Consider the following 16,424-nt stretch of genomic DNA (forward strand, 5'->3'; position numbering starts at 1 on the left):
CTTCCCTGTACTGTGATATATATAGGAAGGTTATTGTGCAAATGCTTCCATTGGACTTGTTTACTTCAGTAACATAGTGAAATCACTATGCAAGACTCGAGCTGCTATTGGTTAGCGCTCCTACACATTGTAGGTGATAGGGTAAGGGGTGGGACATTTCGAATCATTTGAGCAATCAGGGCAGACTGGTCTCTGTTTCAGACAGAGGGTGATACAGGCAGTATGAGAAAAATAAATACATTTTTTTAAATGAAAACATGTCCCAGTAGAAGCACCAAATACAAATATGAACCTGAAAATGTGCTTAATATGTCCTCTTTAAAAAACTGTAAACAGGATTTGATCATATTTTTGGAAACTGTTGTTTGTTTACAGGTTTTGGAGCAGCACTCTGACGGCCGATGGAAAGGCTGCATACATGACAACCGCACAGGAAATGACCGTGTGGGCTACTTTCCCTCCAACATGGTGGAAGTCATCAAGAGGGCAGGTGACCACCCACATCACAGCTGTATGTGTGTGGTGTGGTGTGTGTGTGTGTGTGTGTGTGTGTGTGTGTGTGTGTGTGTGTGTGTGTGTGTGTGTGTGTGTGTGTGTGTGTGTGTTGTGTGTGTGTGTGTGTGTGTGTGTGTGTGTGTGTGTGTGTGTGTGTGTGTGGGTGATGTGTGTGTGTGTGTGTTGTGTGTGTGTGTGTGTGTGTTGTGTGTGTGTGGTGTGTGTGTGTGTGTGTGTGTGTGTGTGTGTGTGTGTGTGTGTGTGTGTGTGTGTGTGCTTCGCATGTGTGTGAGTTCAGCAGCTGTTCTGCAGCTAAAGCTGATCATTATAGCTGCAGCATCATCAGCCTTTTTAGGCTGTTTTTCCCCAACCTGTCAAACATCTCCATTGATCAAGCCTTTCCCCTATTGGCTGTCACCCTCACCCCTCTTTATTTCTGATCCTTCTGTCACCCCCCCCCCCCCCCCCCCCCCTTAAAAAGCCTGTCAAACCCAACCCGCTCTGCTTGATTATTATGCTTTTGTTCATATTGTTTGTTTGCTTTGTTGTTATAGTTGTTTAGTATTTACATGTATAGAGATATATTCCCTGTGGATATATAGATGTTTTAATTTCTCATATTTGGATTTCAATCAGTTATTATTTCATAAATGTTCATATCTGATTAGATTTGTTTTCGTTTCAAGTTGACTGATCAGTTGTTATTGTTGTGTTGTTGTTGTTGTTTTGCACCTCCCTCCTCCTGGCTCGTGTCCAGGTCACTCCCCCTCCCTGCAGTGCCACACCCTCCTGCTCCGCAGGGCCAACCCCTGTCCCATTGCCGCCGTCAACGGAAACTCATACCCCCCCTCCAAAGTCCTCCCCCTGCATCTGCCTCCCCCTCCTCTAAACCCCGACACACAATCCCTCGCTCGGTTCTCCTCCTTTGGGTACGTTCCTTTTCCCATCTCTCCTCCTTCTCTATCCACTCCTCACCCTCCTCCTCCGCCTCCTCCTCTTCCTCCTCCCCCTCCTTTCTCCACTTCTCCGGAGCAGCAGAGTCAAAAAGGTACTGCTGTTTACCTTTTGACAAAACCACATATAGCACATAGAATATATCTGCTAGTTCCAGCACCTATATACAGTATATATACTGTGTGTGTGTGTGTGTGTGTGTGTGTGTGTGTGTGTGTGTGTGTGTGTGTGTGTGTGTGTGTGTGTGTGTGTGTGTGTGTGTGTGTGTGTGTGTGTGTGTGTGTGTGTGTGTGTGTGTGTGTGTGTGTGTGTGTGTGTGTGAATAATTAACTGTGTATACAGTATATCGATATAAAGGATCAGTTCACCCTTATGACAGAAAGGTATATTTTCCCTCTTACTCCTAAAGGTGTCTACACCTGCTGATCCAGTTCTTCTGCTATTTTATTTCAGTAGGAACTATTTTGTTCCAAAGGTGATCAAAAAACTGGAAATCGTCGAGAGATAATCTATTATTTATCTTCATCGACCACAACATTTCTTTCAACATTTTTTTTCATGCAACATCAAATACTTCCATTCTTCTGAAACATCTTTTTGTCATTCGAGTGAACTGACTCTTTACTTAAAACATTCGATAGACTGGCACGATTTTCAAACACTTTCAGTATTAAAGAAGCACTACTTATCATATACTGTATAACAGACAGCTTTATCATGAACTAGCCTAAAGGAATCGTGGGTCTTTACAGGTTTGGAGTTATTAGCACTTAGAGGTGTCAGAACCACTGTGAATAATAATTATGTGTTTATGAATGTGTAGGTGAGTGAGTGTATCTTTGGGTGTGCTTTATTCTGTTCCTTTAAGAGTTAATCACATTTATAAATGAAATTATGTCACACACATTATCATGTGGGTCTTTGAAGCTGTTGAATTTGTCCACTGAACAGTTGGTGTGTGTGTGTGTGTGTGTGTGTGTGTGTGTGTGTGTGTGTGTGTGTGTGCGTGCGTGTGTGTGTGTGCGTGCGTGTGTGTATGTGTGTGTGTGTGTGTGTGTGTGTGTGTGTGTGTGTGTGTGTGTGTGTGTGTGTGTGTGTGTGTGTGTGTGTGTGTGTGTGTGTGTGTGCGTGTGCATGTGTGTGACAGGCTCACGGACAGCAGAGCAGAGTCCTCAGGGCTCTCCAACTCTGGGACATCCGAGTGGGGCCAATGAGGACATCTGGGTGCTACGCAGACCGCTGGCAGGTAAACTCAATGTGAATATGTATCTCAGGCGTGCTGCATCATGCAATATGCATGTCTGTGGTGGTGTAAGTAGAACTAGAAGATATTTCACTTAAGTTATAGTAGAAATAGCACCTAGTTTGTGACAAGTCTAATCAGTTATCCTCCATTACTGGTGTTTGTGTGTGAAGGTGGCGAGCGCAGTGGCAGTGTTGGCAGCCTCGGCAGTGTTCGCTCCACCAGCAGCTTGCAGAGCTCTGGGAACACACACGTTCTGACCACCCCGGCCCCCAGTCCACTGCCCGCACACACACCGGGGGTCAACACACACGGCCTTAACGCCCCGGGCCTGCATGCACAATCTGAAGGAGTGAAGGTAAGACAAGACTTTTTATTTGTAGCGTGTGTGTTTTCATGTGCTTCCATCACATTGCTTCTGGATCTTTACAAAAACAAGCATGTCGTTTCTGGGAATCAGCAAAACATTTCCAGGAAACAAACACTAGTTACCTGGTTAACCACAACTCTGTTTCCTATTTACTTTGTTCTTTCGTTGAAATCACTTATTTTCAGTTTCATTAATATGGTGGTCTCCTGGTTTGTCCTTTTTACGGAGTACGCAGTTAAATAAGCCTCCAAATGCCAAAACAAATCATGTATGCATGGCTGAACTGTAACATATCCAACATACTAACTTAAATCTATATTTATTGAAATTGTTTCAACCTTATACTATTGTTTGTAGTTCGTATGATTTGGGTCTGATATTTACTTGTTATTATATTCAAATGTAGTCACACTTACGTGTGTCATGCTGCATGGTATTTGTGCAATAGGATTATATGTATTTTTTGAGAAAACGATTTGCCCCAATGACAACATAAACCTGCATACTTAATTCAAACTATTGAAGTGTCTTCAGTCAATTATATTTTGTGACCATGATGTCAACCTTTTTTTTTATTTGTCCACTGTCCTTACATTTTAATTCTGTATGTCACCCTACAGGTCTGCTCTCCAACACCTTTATCACATTCTTAAATTGATCTTATCACCGAATATACATAGCTAGTCTATTTTTAGGTAGTACCTAAAAAATTAATGAGTTACATGTAAGCCAAACTAGAAGGTGTTATTATTCTGGAAGTAAATCCTCTGTACTTATTCTCAGATTTCTGCTGCATGTGTTGTTGTTGAACTGCAGGAAATGCAAACGGGATGTGTAGTCAGCCGACTGAGTCATAAGACACCTCTTGGATTTGTATGATTATGTTTGAGTAAATGTTTCATTTTCTGAGTATGTGTGTGTTTTTTCAACTGTTTTTAGCTCCTGGCCACTGTGCTGTCCCAGTCTATGAAAGCTAAGGAGCATCTCCTGGAGCAGTCGCAGTCTGTTGAGCAGTCAGCGAGTAAGCACACAAACTCACCCAAACACAAGATCAAAGCCTCAGCGTTACTTAAAGTGAAAGTGTGTGCCATGATTCATTTAAGTCTAAAGTCTGTTCAGCTAATGCCTTCTGCTATTTTATCAAAGACAGCAGTTATTTAAACAGATAATACAATGTCTCTCCTCACTTCCTAATAAAAAAAGTGTAACACTGATCTGGTGATTCAAAGAAAGCATTCTGTCTGAACTAAAGTGATAACGATTAAAAGAGATCAAGGCGCTGTTTACCAGAACAACAAGTGCCCCAGGGCTGGTTTTGATCACTGCTTTTATGAATATTCTTTCCTTTTCACTTTTAGTCAACCTGGCCCTCTAAAGACCAGCTGTCTGTTCATATCAGACATGAGTACTGTTTCCGGTCCCCGTGCATAATAGTAATGATTTATTTATAAAGGCTGCTGTAAAATATGGTTCTGAACAGCCAGGGACAGTTTGCTCGATCCTGGGATTCATTATTTTTGGTTGTCAGGATCATTTTATGTTTCTTGAAATAAACGGAATAAGAACTTTCATGAGCAGGGGAAGGAGAAAGAGACAGACCTACAAAATCCAAATGCTCAGCAGATGGTTCTCTGAAAAGTATGTTGACTGGCAAGTTTCGCTATCATTTAATAACCACTGCATGTGTTTAACATTTTTACTAGGATTATATTGGATCAGGGTCCACTTGTAGCTTGTAAACTTCATTCTCAAGTGATATTTACAAGTTAAAAACACTGTTAGCAGCTGCACTCCTCTTCAGTTAAGTGTCTGGGGCTTAGAAAAAGTAGATTTACAATATGTCTCTAAAACAAATGTTATACATTTATATATATATATGGTGTCTCAGATACACCACAACATGTTCACGATATGCCTGGCTTGATTTGATCCTCCAATGTTTCTCAACCTCAACATACAGCACTTTATCGCTCTATAACACAATGTTTTGGCTTTGCAACAAGTCACCAGGTTCCAGGTCCATTAAGTTGTTAATAATTTATTAGAACAGAGTTATAGTAAGATTTTGTTTCAGAGCAGAGACGTTTTTGAAGCTGTTTATAAAATATTTATGTAGAAATAACTTCACATTTTGAACTCATAGTCAAGTGGAAACACCAAACAGGTGTCTTGATCTTTAACCAAGGAAGTTCAGTATTTGTTTCCATTATAACATAATTTGTCAATTATTACACATCATGTAACATAATATTTAGTTACGTATAAACTGTTCTAATAAATTATTAAGAAACTCACCAGCATTTTATAAATGATTTGTCATGTGACAAACTGAGAGTTAAAATGTACTGATACAAATTAAAACATGTTTACTAACAGACATACATCATGTTTGATCAATCAATCAATTAATACAATTTGATTCATATTTCCCAATATCACAAATGACAAATTAACCTCAGGAGAATTTACAATCTGTACAGCATACAACACCCTCTGTTCTTAGTCTCTGTCCCTGATCCACCAACCCAATATCAGAGAGGTAGATGCAACAAAGCTGACTCTTGGGTCTCCTCATGTTGCCTTCATCTTGGCCAAAAGTCAATTAGCCAATTAGCACCTACGTTACGGCTTGGTGAGAGAAATTAACTCTTGTTTTCAGTAGGCGGCTGTAGCGTGTAGGACTCTAGATATACAAGCCGTTGTTTTGGTATATATATACATTTAATTGCAGCAGAGTTATTATCACACTGCTCTCACTCAGCACATAGCTCTATTCCAGATGGCCGTGTCCTTGTGAAAATATCCTTGTATTAGAATGATCAGATGAGATGAAGATAAAACAAGAACATGGTGTTTGTAATTATCAAAATATAAAAGAGTGAAATAACAAAACTGTCCTTTGCATTTCAAACGTAATTTGTTTAATTTCTTGTTTCTTGTTTTTCTCCCTTCTCTCACCTCTCGACCTATAGCCCAAGGCACCTCCAGTTGCACAGTTCATGAACAGCGGTCGTTTGAGCGGAAGGCAGAGGAGGATGATGGGAAAGTGAGTTCTTGGATGGCAGATTGGAGCCTCCTCTTTCTGTTTTCAGATTTTTCTCAAACAGTGCTTTGGTTTGAGAGAAATCTACATCTACAAGTGTGAGTTCATTGAGTTCAGTGAGGCGTCTGCCAAGGTGGCTGGGTTGCACCTGAACAGATGACACTCTGAAGATGGGCATGCAAATGTGTCACCATGGAGACAGGCATAGTGACCGACACATTGAGGAGTCTGTTGCTGTCTTGCCTACCTCCACCCACCCCCTCTCCTCACACCACACTGAGATGGCAGACACCCACATGCTGCCGCTCTGCTCTAGAACCAGCGCTGTGTGTTTTCTGTACCGGGTTAAATTCCATGTGTTCTAGAAGCAAGCCAATGAAGCAAGTTACTGTAGAATCAAGCATTTCTTAGTTACCAGGCGACAGCAGTGTTCTGTCATCATTGGACATATTGCCATTAATCTAGATTGTTTTGATTCAAATTGTCAAATGTTGGAGAACTGTTGGAGTAGCTGTCCCTTCTGAGCATTGATACGATTGCCAGGTTTATAAAGGGTTGGTCAACCCAATATACGATCCATTTATTCTATTATTCATGAAAACCCTGAAGTTATCTCATTGAGTATAGGTAGGTTGGTTGGTTAGTTTGTTCTGGTAGCTAAAGACAAACTGACAAGCTAAGCTGGTCTTTATAATGTGTTCCACAACAGGTTTTCAATGTATTGTTAGTGATTGCGTCTCAGATTGTGTTACAGGGTTACATTTTGGGATTAGAATGGAAGTTTCTGCACCTTTTCTACAAAAGATCTCTCCTGTGTGCTAGAGTAGGCTGTTATGGTGTGTTCTAGGACAGTCCTTACTCCTTAAGTTCTAGAACAGGCTGCAATGTTGTGATTTAAAACTTCTTCATTCCTATGTACTGGAGTAAACTGCTATGTTGTGTACTGAAACAGTCTTGCCCCTATGTTCTAGAAGAAGGTTGTTGCATTCTAAAACCCTTGTTTCCCTTTTGTTTGACAGTAGGCTCCTACCTATAACTAGGTTATGTTGTGTTCTAGAACAGTATTGTCTCCTGTGTTCTATAGCAGGCTGCTATAATGTGTTCTAGAAGATAAGTAATGTCTCCTGTGTTCTAGAACGGCTGCTAAGTTGTGTTCTAGAACTGTCTTTCCTCCTCTCTTCTTGAATAAACTGCTATGTTTTATGCCAGAACACTCTTCTTCCCTGTGTTCTAGAACCGTATTCTCTCCCGTGTTCTAAAGCAGGCTGCAATGCTGTGTTCTAGAACAGTTCTGTGTGTTCCCTTTTCTAGAAGAATTCCCGTGGACTCTTCTAGAAGCAGGAAGTAGTGTTCTTTGTTCTGTGTTCTAGAAGCAGGCAGTAGTGGCGTGGCTGGGTGAGTTTCAGCTGCAGTTCTACACCACCCACTTCCTCACCGCGGGATATGATCTAGACACCATTAGCTGCATGACCTGCGAGGTAAGGTCATGACACCTGACCCCCTCACGCCCCGCCCCTTGTCTGTCAAGGCTCTGCCCAGCAAAACTCTCAAATCAGCTGACGTGGATGATGTCATCATGACCCTCCTGTCTCTGTCACCTGACCCCCTGGTGTGAGTCCTGAGCCTCAACCACTCATACTCTGTCTGCTTCATTTACATACCTGTGTTCACACTTGGCTGTGTGCTCCAGTCTGTGCTGTAATCGCTTCCCTATGTTTGTCCTTGAGTGTGTTTTTAGTACTAGTGTGTGTTTGTGTGTATTGAAGCGGAGACAGTGGTATGACGTAACCCTTCCTCAGGGCAGGGGACACTCATCAGAGATTATCCAAAGCAAAATATTCCTGAAGGCATATCACACACAGCTCATGCACAATGTCAAACGTGTGCATACTAATGTGTACATTTTAAGAGAAAAAAACTCCCATAGTAGTTTTATGCTGAATTCTTGGTGTGACTAAGTGTGCTTTGTGTTGAAGGACCTGACGGCAATTGGGGTCATGAAGCCCGGACATCGAAAGAAGTTAACATCAGAGATCAGCAAGCTGCCGTCCACAGACTGGCTGCCAGACAACAAGCCTGTAAGGTTCTCACGTGTACAACACAAAATATGAAAAGGAGAGATATTGCAGCTGCATGAACACAAGAATATACGGTGTATACGTATATACACCCTCAAATCTCTTTAAAGAATCTGCTAAGAAACTAGTTTTTCTGAATCAAAATGAAATAGAATTGTACTCTGTTTCTTGTAAGCTGTGCACAAGCTTTTCATATTGTGCTCATGTATGTGTGTTCCTGTGTGTGTTTTAGGCTAACCTGGGAGACTGGCTGTCTCACCTAGGTCTGAGTCAGTACTACCAGGTTCTGGTGCAGAATGGGTATGAAAACATTGACTTCATCTCCGACATCAGCCTTGAAGATCTGCAAGAGATCGGCATTACCAAACTCGGTAAGACTCAGCTACATTATTTAGATTTAGAATATTATTTTGAAAAGCTTGTAGATATATAGAGATTGTCTTGTACCTACAAATAACAATTAGACATACAGTATATATTACAAGTGTGATGGTCAGACTTGTCACATACCGTAATTCTGTTCTATCTGTAATATTGACTGAACATACATTATTCAGCTTGTTGTGAATCACTGAGCATTTATTTTTCTAACAGACCTTCATAGAACAGAATACTGCAAATAAAATAACTATCTGTCTCCTCCACACTGCTGCCTCCCCTCAGGCCATCAAAATAAGCTGATGTTGGGAGTGAGGAGACTAAAGGACCTGCAGAGGGGGGAAAGGGGGTCTGAGGACGCTCAGAGCTCCTCTTCCCCTCCCCCCAGCCCAGGTGGCAGCACCAGCTCAGAGGCCCGGAGGGAGGCGAGGAAGCAGAGAGACGGAGCCCCCAACCCGCTGGCCAAACCTCGCCCAGGTCCCCCACATTCACAGACGCCTCCCCACACTCCAACACAAACCCCACCACAAACCCCCCCACATGGCCGGACCCAGCGGGCCTCCCCCAGGGCTCGGCCGCGACCCTCCACCCAGTTGGCAGCAGCAGATTCATCAGTGCCGCTGCTCCGCCTGCCCAGTGAGGAGGAAGAGCGACGGAGAACTCACAGTCTCATTGGCTCAGAGTCAGACTCTAGATACGCCACTGTGTGCCGCAGCAGCTCTGCACATCCTGCCCCTAATGATGTCACTGTAAACCGCAGCCAATCATCCGTCACGCTCCGTCCCCGGCGTAAAGGTCGGCCCCCAACACCACCTAAACGCTCCTGTTCTTCCATTACTGGGGGTGATGGGGATGCAGAGGGGCAGGTGGAGGGTCTGCTGGGGCCGCCAAGCTATCGAGAGCGGCGAGCCAGTGACTGCGGCAGCCTGGGTTCCGCTTTAAGGTCTCAGGACTCAGGGGGCCTGGAGAGATCAGAGGGGAATTCTGGGAGTGTTCGTAGCCTCGCTGCTATGCTGGAAACATCCATCGTGGGTGGAGCCAAAACCCTGCCGAGGAATGTGGGAGGAAGCACCAGCTACCTACAGGTATGTGTTGGTTTTAGACCAGTAGTGGAATCATTCAGATCTTCTACTAAGTAAAAGTAACAATGCCACAGTGCGAAAATAAGTAAAGCTCCTGTGTTGAAAATATTACTTAAGTAACAATAGGCGCTTTCACACCAAGTACTTTGTCGTACTTAGTTCATGAGAACTTAGTTCATCAGAACTCTTTACTTCAGATGAACTAAAAAGGAGATCGCGTTCACACCGGAATAAGTCCCTGAGGTAGGATTAGGCAAATGAAGCCCCTGACGTCACTTCTTCTTCTTCTGCTTTGGGTTTACTGGCAGGCTGCAAACAACTTCACGGCATATACTGCCACCCAAACTGCTGGGAGTCCCAGCAGCTTCTACTTCCGAGTAAATCGCCAGAACGCCGACATCTTCTCATCACTCCACCGCTCCCACGTTTTATTTTGTGTTGCCATAAGTTAGTCTCTCCCCGTTGGTGCGCTGGGCTAATGCTAATAATGCGAGCAAATAAAATGGCGGCTTCACAAAACTTTTTGGGAGTTTTACGGGGCGTGGTTTGCAATCCGCCCAGCCAATCAGAAATGGGAACCTTTTTCTCCCAGGAAAGTACCTGCTCTCTAGCAGGGACTGAAAAGGTTCTCATGAACTAAGTTCTAGTTCCGGATTATTTTGGTGTGAACGCACATTTTCGGAACTATATCGGAACTATACTGGGAAAAGTACTCCGGTGTGAAAGCGCCTATTGAAAAAAAATGTAAATGCTAAAAAACATTAAGTATCCCAAGTAAAAGTTTTGAATTATATTGCTGAATTATAATTAGTAATGCATTATTGTGGACATCACTTTAATTCATTGTATGTTCTGTATCCAATGCTTGGTGATAATACATCATCATTTATTAGTGGATTTAGTAACTGGAGCCCTCAAGTAAATGTAAGAGATTAAAAGTATAAAGTAACAAAAAAGGAAAATACTCAAGTACAAGTTCCTTTATAAATACACTTTGTTGCTTTACAACACTTTTTTATACTATGGCGACAATACTTAAATAGATGTTTTAGCAAAAGGCATGTGTAACACTCATGTGACCCCAGGTGAGTCCCCCTGTTCTACGTCGGCAGGCAGGTGCAGGGGGTCTTGGATCCGAGGAAGAGGATGTCTTAAGTCGGCGCCGGACCATCTGTGGACCGGAAGTCCTCCCTTGTGATCCCATCAACGTGTTACCACGGCAACCAGTCCAACAACGCCCAGAGCCTCGGCCCCGCTCCACCATGGTTTCTTCCTCATCATCAGAGATCTCGGACGGCACAGCAACGCTCCGACGAAGGCCACGTCCCGTGCCGACAGACTCTGAGGCGCCTGCATCCGTTGATGCTAACGCCGTTACCATAACAACAGGCTCTGACACCATACACAGGAAACAACGCAGATCTGATCAAACAGAAAGTGTCACTCAAAGCAATAACCAGGTGGACTCCCCCAGCAGTCATACAGAGAGTAACCGTAAAATCGTAGGCGAGCCGCAGCAGAACGGCAGCGTGGTGCTGAGGCGGAGGCCGGTGTCCGAGATTGCTGATAGGGCGGAGGAGAGCTGTGAGTGGATGGAGGCCAGGAAGTCTCTCAAGCCACCTGTCTCACCAAAACTCTGCACAGTCACCATGAGGAATACACAGACTGACCCCCCAACCCCCACGCGCAGGGTCCCCATACCAGGGCCTGACAGTATGGAGCCGGCACAGAGCCCTGGTGAGACACACACATTTACTCACTAAAATTAAAGATTTGGTCATTGAGTTTAGATTCTTCTTATATTAATTTGTATTTAAACACTCTATGATCATATTGCTTTAAATGCATGTGTAGCCAATGTAGGTTGTTTTTATGAGTAAAGCATTAAAGGAATCTGATTGAATAGATCTTGTGAAAATAAGCCTTCTATGTGCACTTTCACATTACATTCGTCATTTGGAAATTCCAAGGCTGGGGAGTAGGATTATTGACCTGTATTCATCGCTGCCACACTGTCATTATACCACTAAAAGGACCCATTTCTTATGCTGAATAAATGGTAGAGATACTGACAGGAAAAGCAGGGAGAGAGAGGGATGATATGCAACAAAGGTGACCGGCTGGAGGCAAACCGGGAAGGTCACAGTTATCTTGAATGTCTCTGGGGGGCTTTAAAGCATAATTTGTAATGAGTTTCCTGCATTTTAATTACACCTATGTTAATAAACTAGAGCTGGAATAATTAGACAATTACTATTTGCTAAGTGATTCAAATTGTTATATAACTTCTGAAATATGAGGATTTCCAGCGCTTTCTGTAATATCATTGTTAACTGAATATCTTTGTGTGCGAAACAAAATATATGAGTCATCAGCATGGCTAATTTTATTATAAGATAAACGCGATAAATCAGCCTTATCATTGATAGATGTTCAGCCGAATGATATCATCATGACAATATGATCAAATTGAATTGTTGCTTTGGGACTATCTGTTGTCATGTGAATTATTCTTTTGAACAAAGATTATTTTCGTCTAGCATAAATATCCAGCACTAATCTCTTACAAATCTTTATGTATGTGAGTCTATGCGTTAATAAGAAATCTGACAGCATTTTCTCTCTCCCTCTGACCAGAGCCGAAGCGTGTCCCTCCACCTGTATCCCCAAAACCCCGCGGACCCCCGACAGCCCCTAAACCCGGGAAAACAGTAGCTTCAGCTGCCATGAGCCCCATGAGCCCCATGAGCCCCATGAGCCCCATGAGCCCTGCTGCTACCAGCCCAGCAGCAGCCAGCCCCTCCCCGGCACCAGGCTCCACCCCGACAACAGGCCCTGTCCTGGCTCCTTGCCCCATCCCGGCCCCTAGACCCTCCTCTCCACTCCCTCCCACCGCCCCTCTTCCGGCTCCCGACACCCCCTCTGCTCCCTCTCTCTCCCCTGGACTCCCCCTAACTTCACCCTCCCCAGCCCAGAGTCCCTCCACGCCCTCTCCACACCCGGTCAAACCTCCTCGATCCTCCATCGCCGGCCTCTCCATCGACCTGATCGGAGCGAGGGAGGTGGAGGAGGAAGAGGAGAGGAGGAGGAGAGAGGAAGAGGAGAGGAGGAGAGAGAAGGAGCACAAAAGGCACAAGGAGCAGGAGGAGGAGAGGAAAAGGGCAGAGGAGAAGAATCTGAGGGAGCTGGAGAGTCAAGTAGAGGAAGTGAAGCAGGAGAGGGAGGAGGAGCAGCATCGCTTGGAGGAGACCAGTGCCTCCTTGGCTGCTGCCGTGCAAGCTGTGGAAAATAAAATGAAAGAGGAGGACGCAGAAAATGAGTAAGTATTTATGAAGTTATTAATCAGCTTTTTGCCACCATTTATATCTGTCATGGCCTTCAAGTTGATGATGACAGAACAGAGATTTTCCTCACATAATGTGGAGCTGAAAGTGAGAGGACTTGCTCGATTGTTATGAAAGGAGATGTCCTGCTTATCTTCTGCATAGACAATGTTTTGGGCACTTTGAAAGCTTGGATGGAATATGCTGCATAAAACTAAAATTAATAGTTCAAACATTTTAATGAGTATGCTATTTTACTTTCTTTCCAAGTTAGAAACGAGAAGATCAATTCTATACTGTTAGCCTAGCTCAGCATAATAACTGGAAGTGGGGAGAAACAGCTAGCTTGTAGCTTCAACACCTGTCTTAAAGTCTTACAACAAAACAAACAAAAGGAAACAAGGTTATAGTATTTATAACCAAATGCCATGACGCAAACACTGTTGAGCTATTTACTGAGAAATGCAACACAAGAGCAACTGGTGTGTCTGTTAACAGCACAAACAAACAAGTACACTGCATTTCCATAGCTGCTTCACAGGAATCAAGTCAATTCAAAACCTTTCGAGCCTTTCAAAAACAACATTAACTTCCCTACGGTCAAAAAAGGTTTGCTCTATCATTTAATCAAAATCATTTTTGTTTAACAATTTTTTCAGGATGAGGATGACATAAAATAAAACAAAGAAAAGCGGACAGCCCAAGTATAAAGTACTGTTTGGTAACCCAGGAGGTTATTTTATATATATTTTAAGGAACATCTGGATTATTATTAATCATTAAGAGACCTTAGAAATGTTAACTAACAATGGTGGGGAACAAAATCCCAAACTAGCTGACACTGTCAACATCATATGTACTACTACTGTGTCTGTGCTGTGTCGGCCTTATTAGGAGCTAAACTCTTCCTCTTTTTGTGCTATCAAACTCTCTTTCCAGCAAAACGTCTTCAGTCTCCATCTTGGACGACATCGGCAGCATGTTTGACGACTTGGCAGACCAACTGGATGCAATGCTAGACTGATCACTGGCCCACGCCTCATCTCCAACAAGCCCTTTCCCCCTCTCCCTCTCATCATGTGTAGGTGTATCAAGAAAACTCTCAGAGGCTTGAGACTGGCGCTCTGAGAGTGTGAGTGTGTGTTTGAGAGTGTGTCCCTCCTGCTTGAGCGCTTCTCATGTAGCCTTGTACAATATTACTGAGGAGGGAGTCCTCCGTGTGGCGCAGCAGCTCCAGTACGCCTTCTGACGGCGAGGAGGCCGCTCCCACACAACCTCTGACCTCTGCAGCCCAGTGACTCACCGCCGCCGCCGCCTCCCACAGCTGTGTGGACCCAGAAGCACAATCATGTTCATCATCCTTTTATCTTTACAGACTGACAGAGATGCTCACTCAGTCAGACAGGGAGGCAAAAAGAAAAGCATATTGCTTGCAAAAAAAAGAAGCACATAAACTGACCGGCAGACAGGCAGACAGAAAGATCGATAGAAAGATAAGATCCATACAAATGAGAGAGTTTTTAAAAGCACATCGACAGACAGGCCGCTTTCTGAGTCTGTCCCATCCCTACGATCTCAAAAGGATGCATTTTTCCAGATGAATCGTAGCCTCTATTTATCTTCTGTGTGAGCGGAGGATTGTGGTTAACCGGATTTCCTGACCTGTGTGTTGTCTCTCTTCATGTTGATGTTGTTGTTGCTGTTGTTGTTATTGTTGCCGTTGTTGTCGTTACGAGCGTGTGTATTTCCCTGCTGATGCTCATGTCAATGTCCTCCCACCCGTACAGTAGTTATTCTAACGGTCAGTAAGACAATGTAGATGTGTGTCTATGAATTTTGAGACACTGACACACACACACACACACTCACACACACACAAACACACACAGGTTTTAATCTCGCTGGTGTTCTGCTATGTTGGTTCTGCTCCATCTATGGAGGTTTGCTCGGAAATTAATCTTAACATTTACATACACACATTAACATTAACATGCAAAGGCACATAAACAAGCACACTCATGCTGTGTATCCCTTCGTCCTGCTGCAGTGAACAGTGTTTTTAAAAGATTATCCTATATTTCAACGCTTTATATAGTACATCAAGTATACATACATAGAGTTTATAATATACCTGGGTATTTGAGCTGTTAGAGCTCCCTCTAGTGTTGGTTAGTGAAACTGCCTCTAATCTGCCCACCTTACATTTTGTCTCCCCTCTCCCTTTTGATCTCCCTCTGTGTCTGTTTTGTTAAATCTGCATCTCTCTGTGCCTCGGTAGTGTTCTGTCATATATTCAAAATTATACTTTGTCTGTTATTTATTCCTCCCACTCATACATGTTTATCGTTGATTTTTCTTTCTGTTTTTTAACTAACTGTCGCTCCTAGTGTGTCAGAAGTAGCTTATAAACTGAGTTGTGAGTCCTATATGATCCCCTCAAATCAATCAACCCCCCCCCCCCCCTCCCTGCAAGCTGTAATAAATTGGCTCTGCTACTCCTCAGCTCCCCAGTTTTCAGTGGTTCCCCCATGTAGGCCAGACACAGTGGATCAACCACCAGTGTTCATCCCAATGAAGAGTCCACGTATTTTTATGCTCTTTGAAAACAAAGATATATTTCAAAGACAGATGGTTCTATGTGAATAATAATAATGATGATAATTATAGACATTGAATTGAGGTGAGCTGATTGAGCCTGTACATTTTTGGTTGAGTGTTGTGACGGCTGTTGTGCCATGGTTGGGTTTAGGTTGTATTTCTGCTGTGACGATGCATTCCTGTACAGCTGTGATCGGAATAAATGTATAAATAAAATCATACATTATGCTTTAAGTGTTGTTCTTTTGGATTTAAGCAGCTAAGGGTTGTCAGAAACTATTAGTAGCTTCTACATTTTCCATTTGGTTACAGTAACTTATATGAGGTTGGTTTGAGCGATAAATTAAATGTTAAATTACATTAGGATTTTACATTCTATAAAGATTATATGTAATGGGAGTCAAGTATTTTTAACACTAAACATTTTAAATAGAGTAAGGCAAAAAACAATCCAGAAAGGAAAGGCATTTTTTTTATGCCAGAATTATAAAATAATTGCTGGGTAAACTTGTCCTGTTTAGTAGCCCTCTTTGCTATGCTGTACCACTATGATTGGCCACAATGAAACAAAAAGTCTTAACAGTATAGGCTACTACTATAAAAAAACAGATCCCAAATTACAAAAAACTTAAATTGTCTGCCTTTAGTAATACATGTCAACACAAAGTGGAATGGAATGTGCACCTACAAGTATGATAAAAAGCCAATATGTACTCAGAATGTTGTTTTACCCCAGAAACTAGTTAGGGGGTGGTGGCGAAGTCGATAGGGACTTGGCTTGGCAACTGGAAGGTCACCGGTTGGCAAGACCAAGTGCTCCCGAGGTGTCCCTGAGCAAGGCACCGTTCCCTACACTGCTC

At 43.1% G+C, this 16,424-nt stretch overlaps 1 protein-coding gene across 5 annotated transcripts in view; it reads left to right on the plus strand.

Annotated features, from left to right (window-relative positions):
- The window catches only part of LOC117556173 (caskin-1-like), a 32,584-nt gene extending 16,792 nt beyond the window's left edge, over positions 1-15,792 (plus strand). Inside the window, exons 10-22 of one of the 5 annotated variants that reach the window (XM_034231446.1) lie at positions 376-490; positions 1,253-1,543; positions 2,597-2,695; positions 2,866-3,050; positions 4,002-4,083; positions 6,035-6,108; positions 7,476-7,583; positions 8,082-8,183; positions 8,416-8,554; positions 8,847-9,646; positions 10,756-11,380; positions 12,281-12,962; positions 13,906-15,792. In XM_034231446.1, the coding sequence (XP_034087337.1) occupies positions 376-490; positions 1,253-1,543; positions 2,597-2,695; positions 2,866-3,050; positions 4,002-4,083; positions 6,035-6,108; positions 7,476-7,583; positions 8,082-8,183; positions 8,416-8,554; positions 8,847-9,646; positions 10,756-11,380; positions 12,281-12,962; positions 13,906-13,990 (3,387 nt within the window). In that variant the 3' untranslated portion in view covers positions 13,991-15,792. Of the gene's footprint in view, positions 1-375; positions 491-1,252; positions 1,544-2,596; positions 2,696-2,865; positions 3,051-4,001; positions 4,084-6,034; positions 6,109-7,475; positions 7,584-8,081; positions 8,184-8,415; positions 8,555-8,846; positions 9,647-10,728; positions 11,381-12,280; positions 12,963-13,905 lie in introns of all 5 variants that reach the window. The other 4 variants (XM_034231445.1, XM_034231444.1, XM_034231447.1 and 1 more) reach the window with 4 other exon arrangements.
- Positions 15,793-16,424: the final 632 nt, after the last annotated feature.

Source organism: Gymnodraco acuticeps, unplaced genomic scaffold, assembly GCF_902827175.1.
Source record: "Gymnodraco acuticeps unplaced genomic scaffold, fGymAcu1.1, whole genome shotgun sequence".
In the NCBI taxonomy this organism is placed as follows: Eukaryota; Metazoa; Chordata; class Actinopteri; order Perciformes; family Bathydraconidae; genus Gymnodraco; species Gymnodraco acuticeps.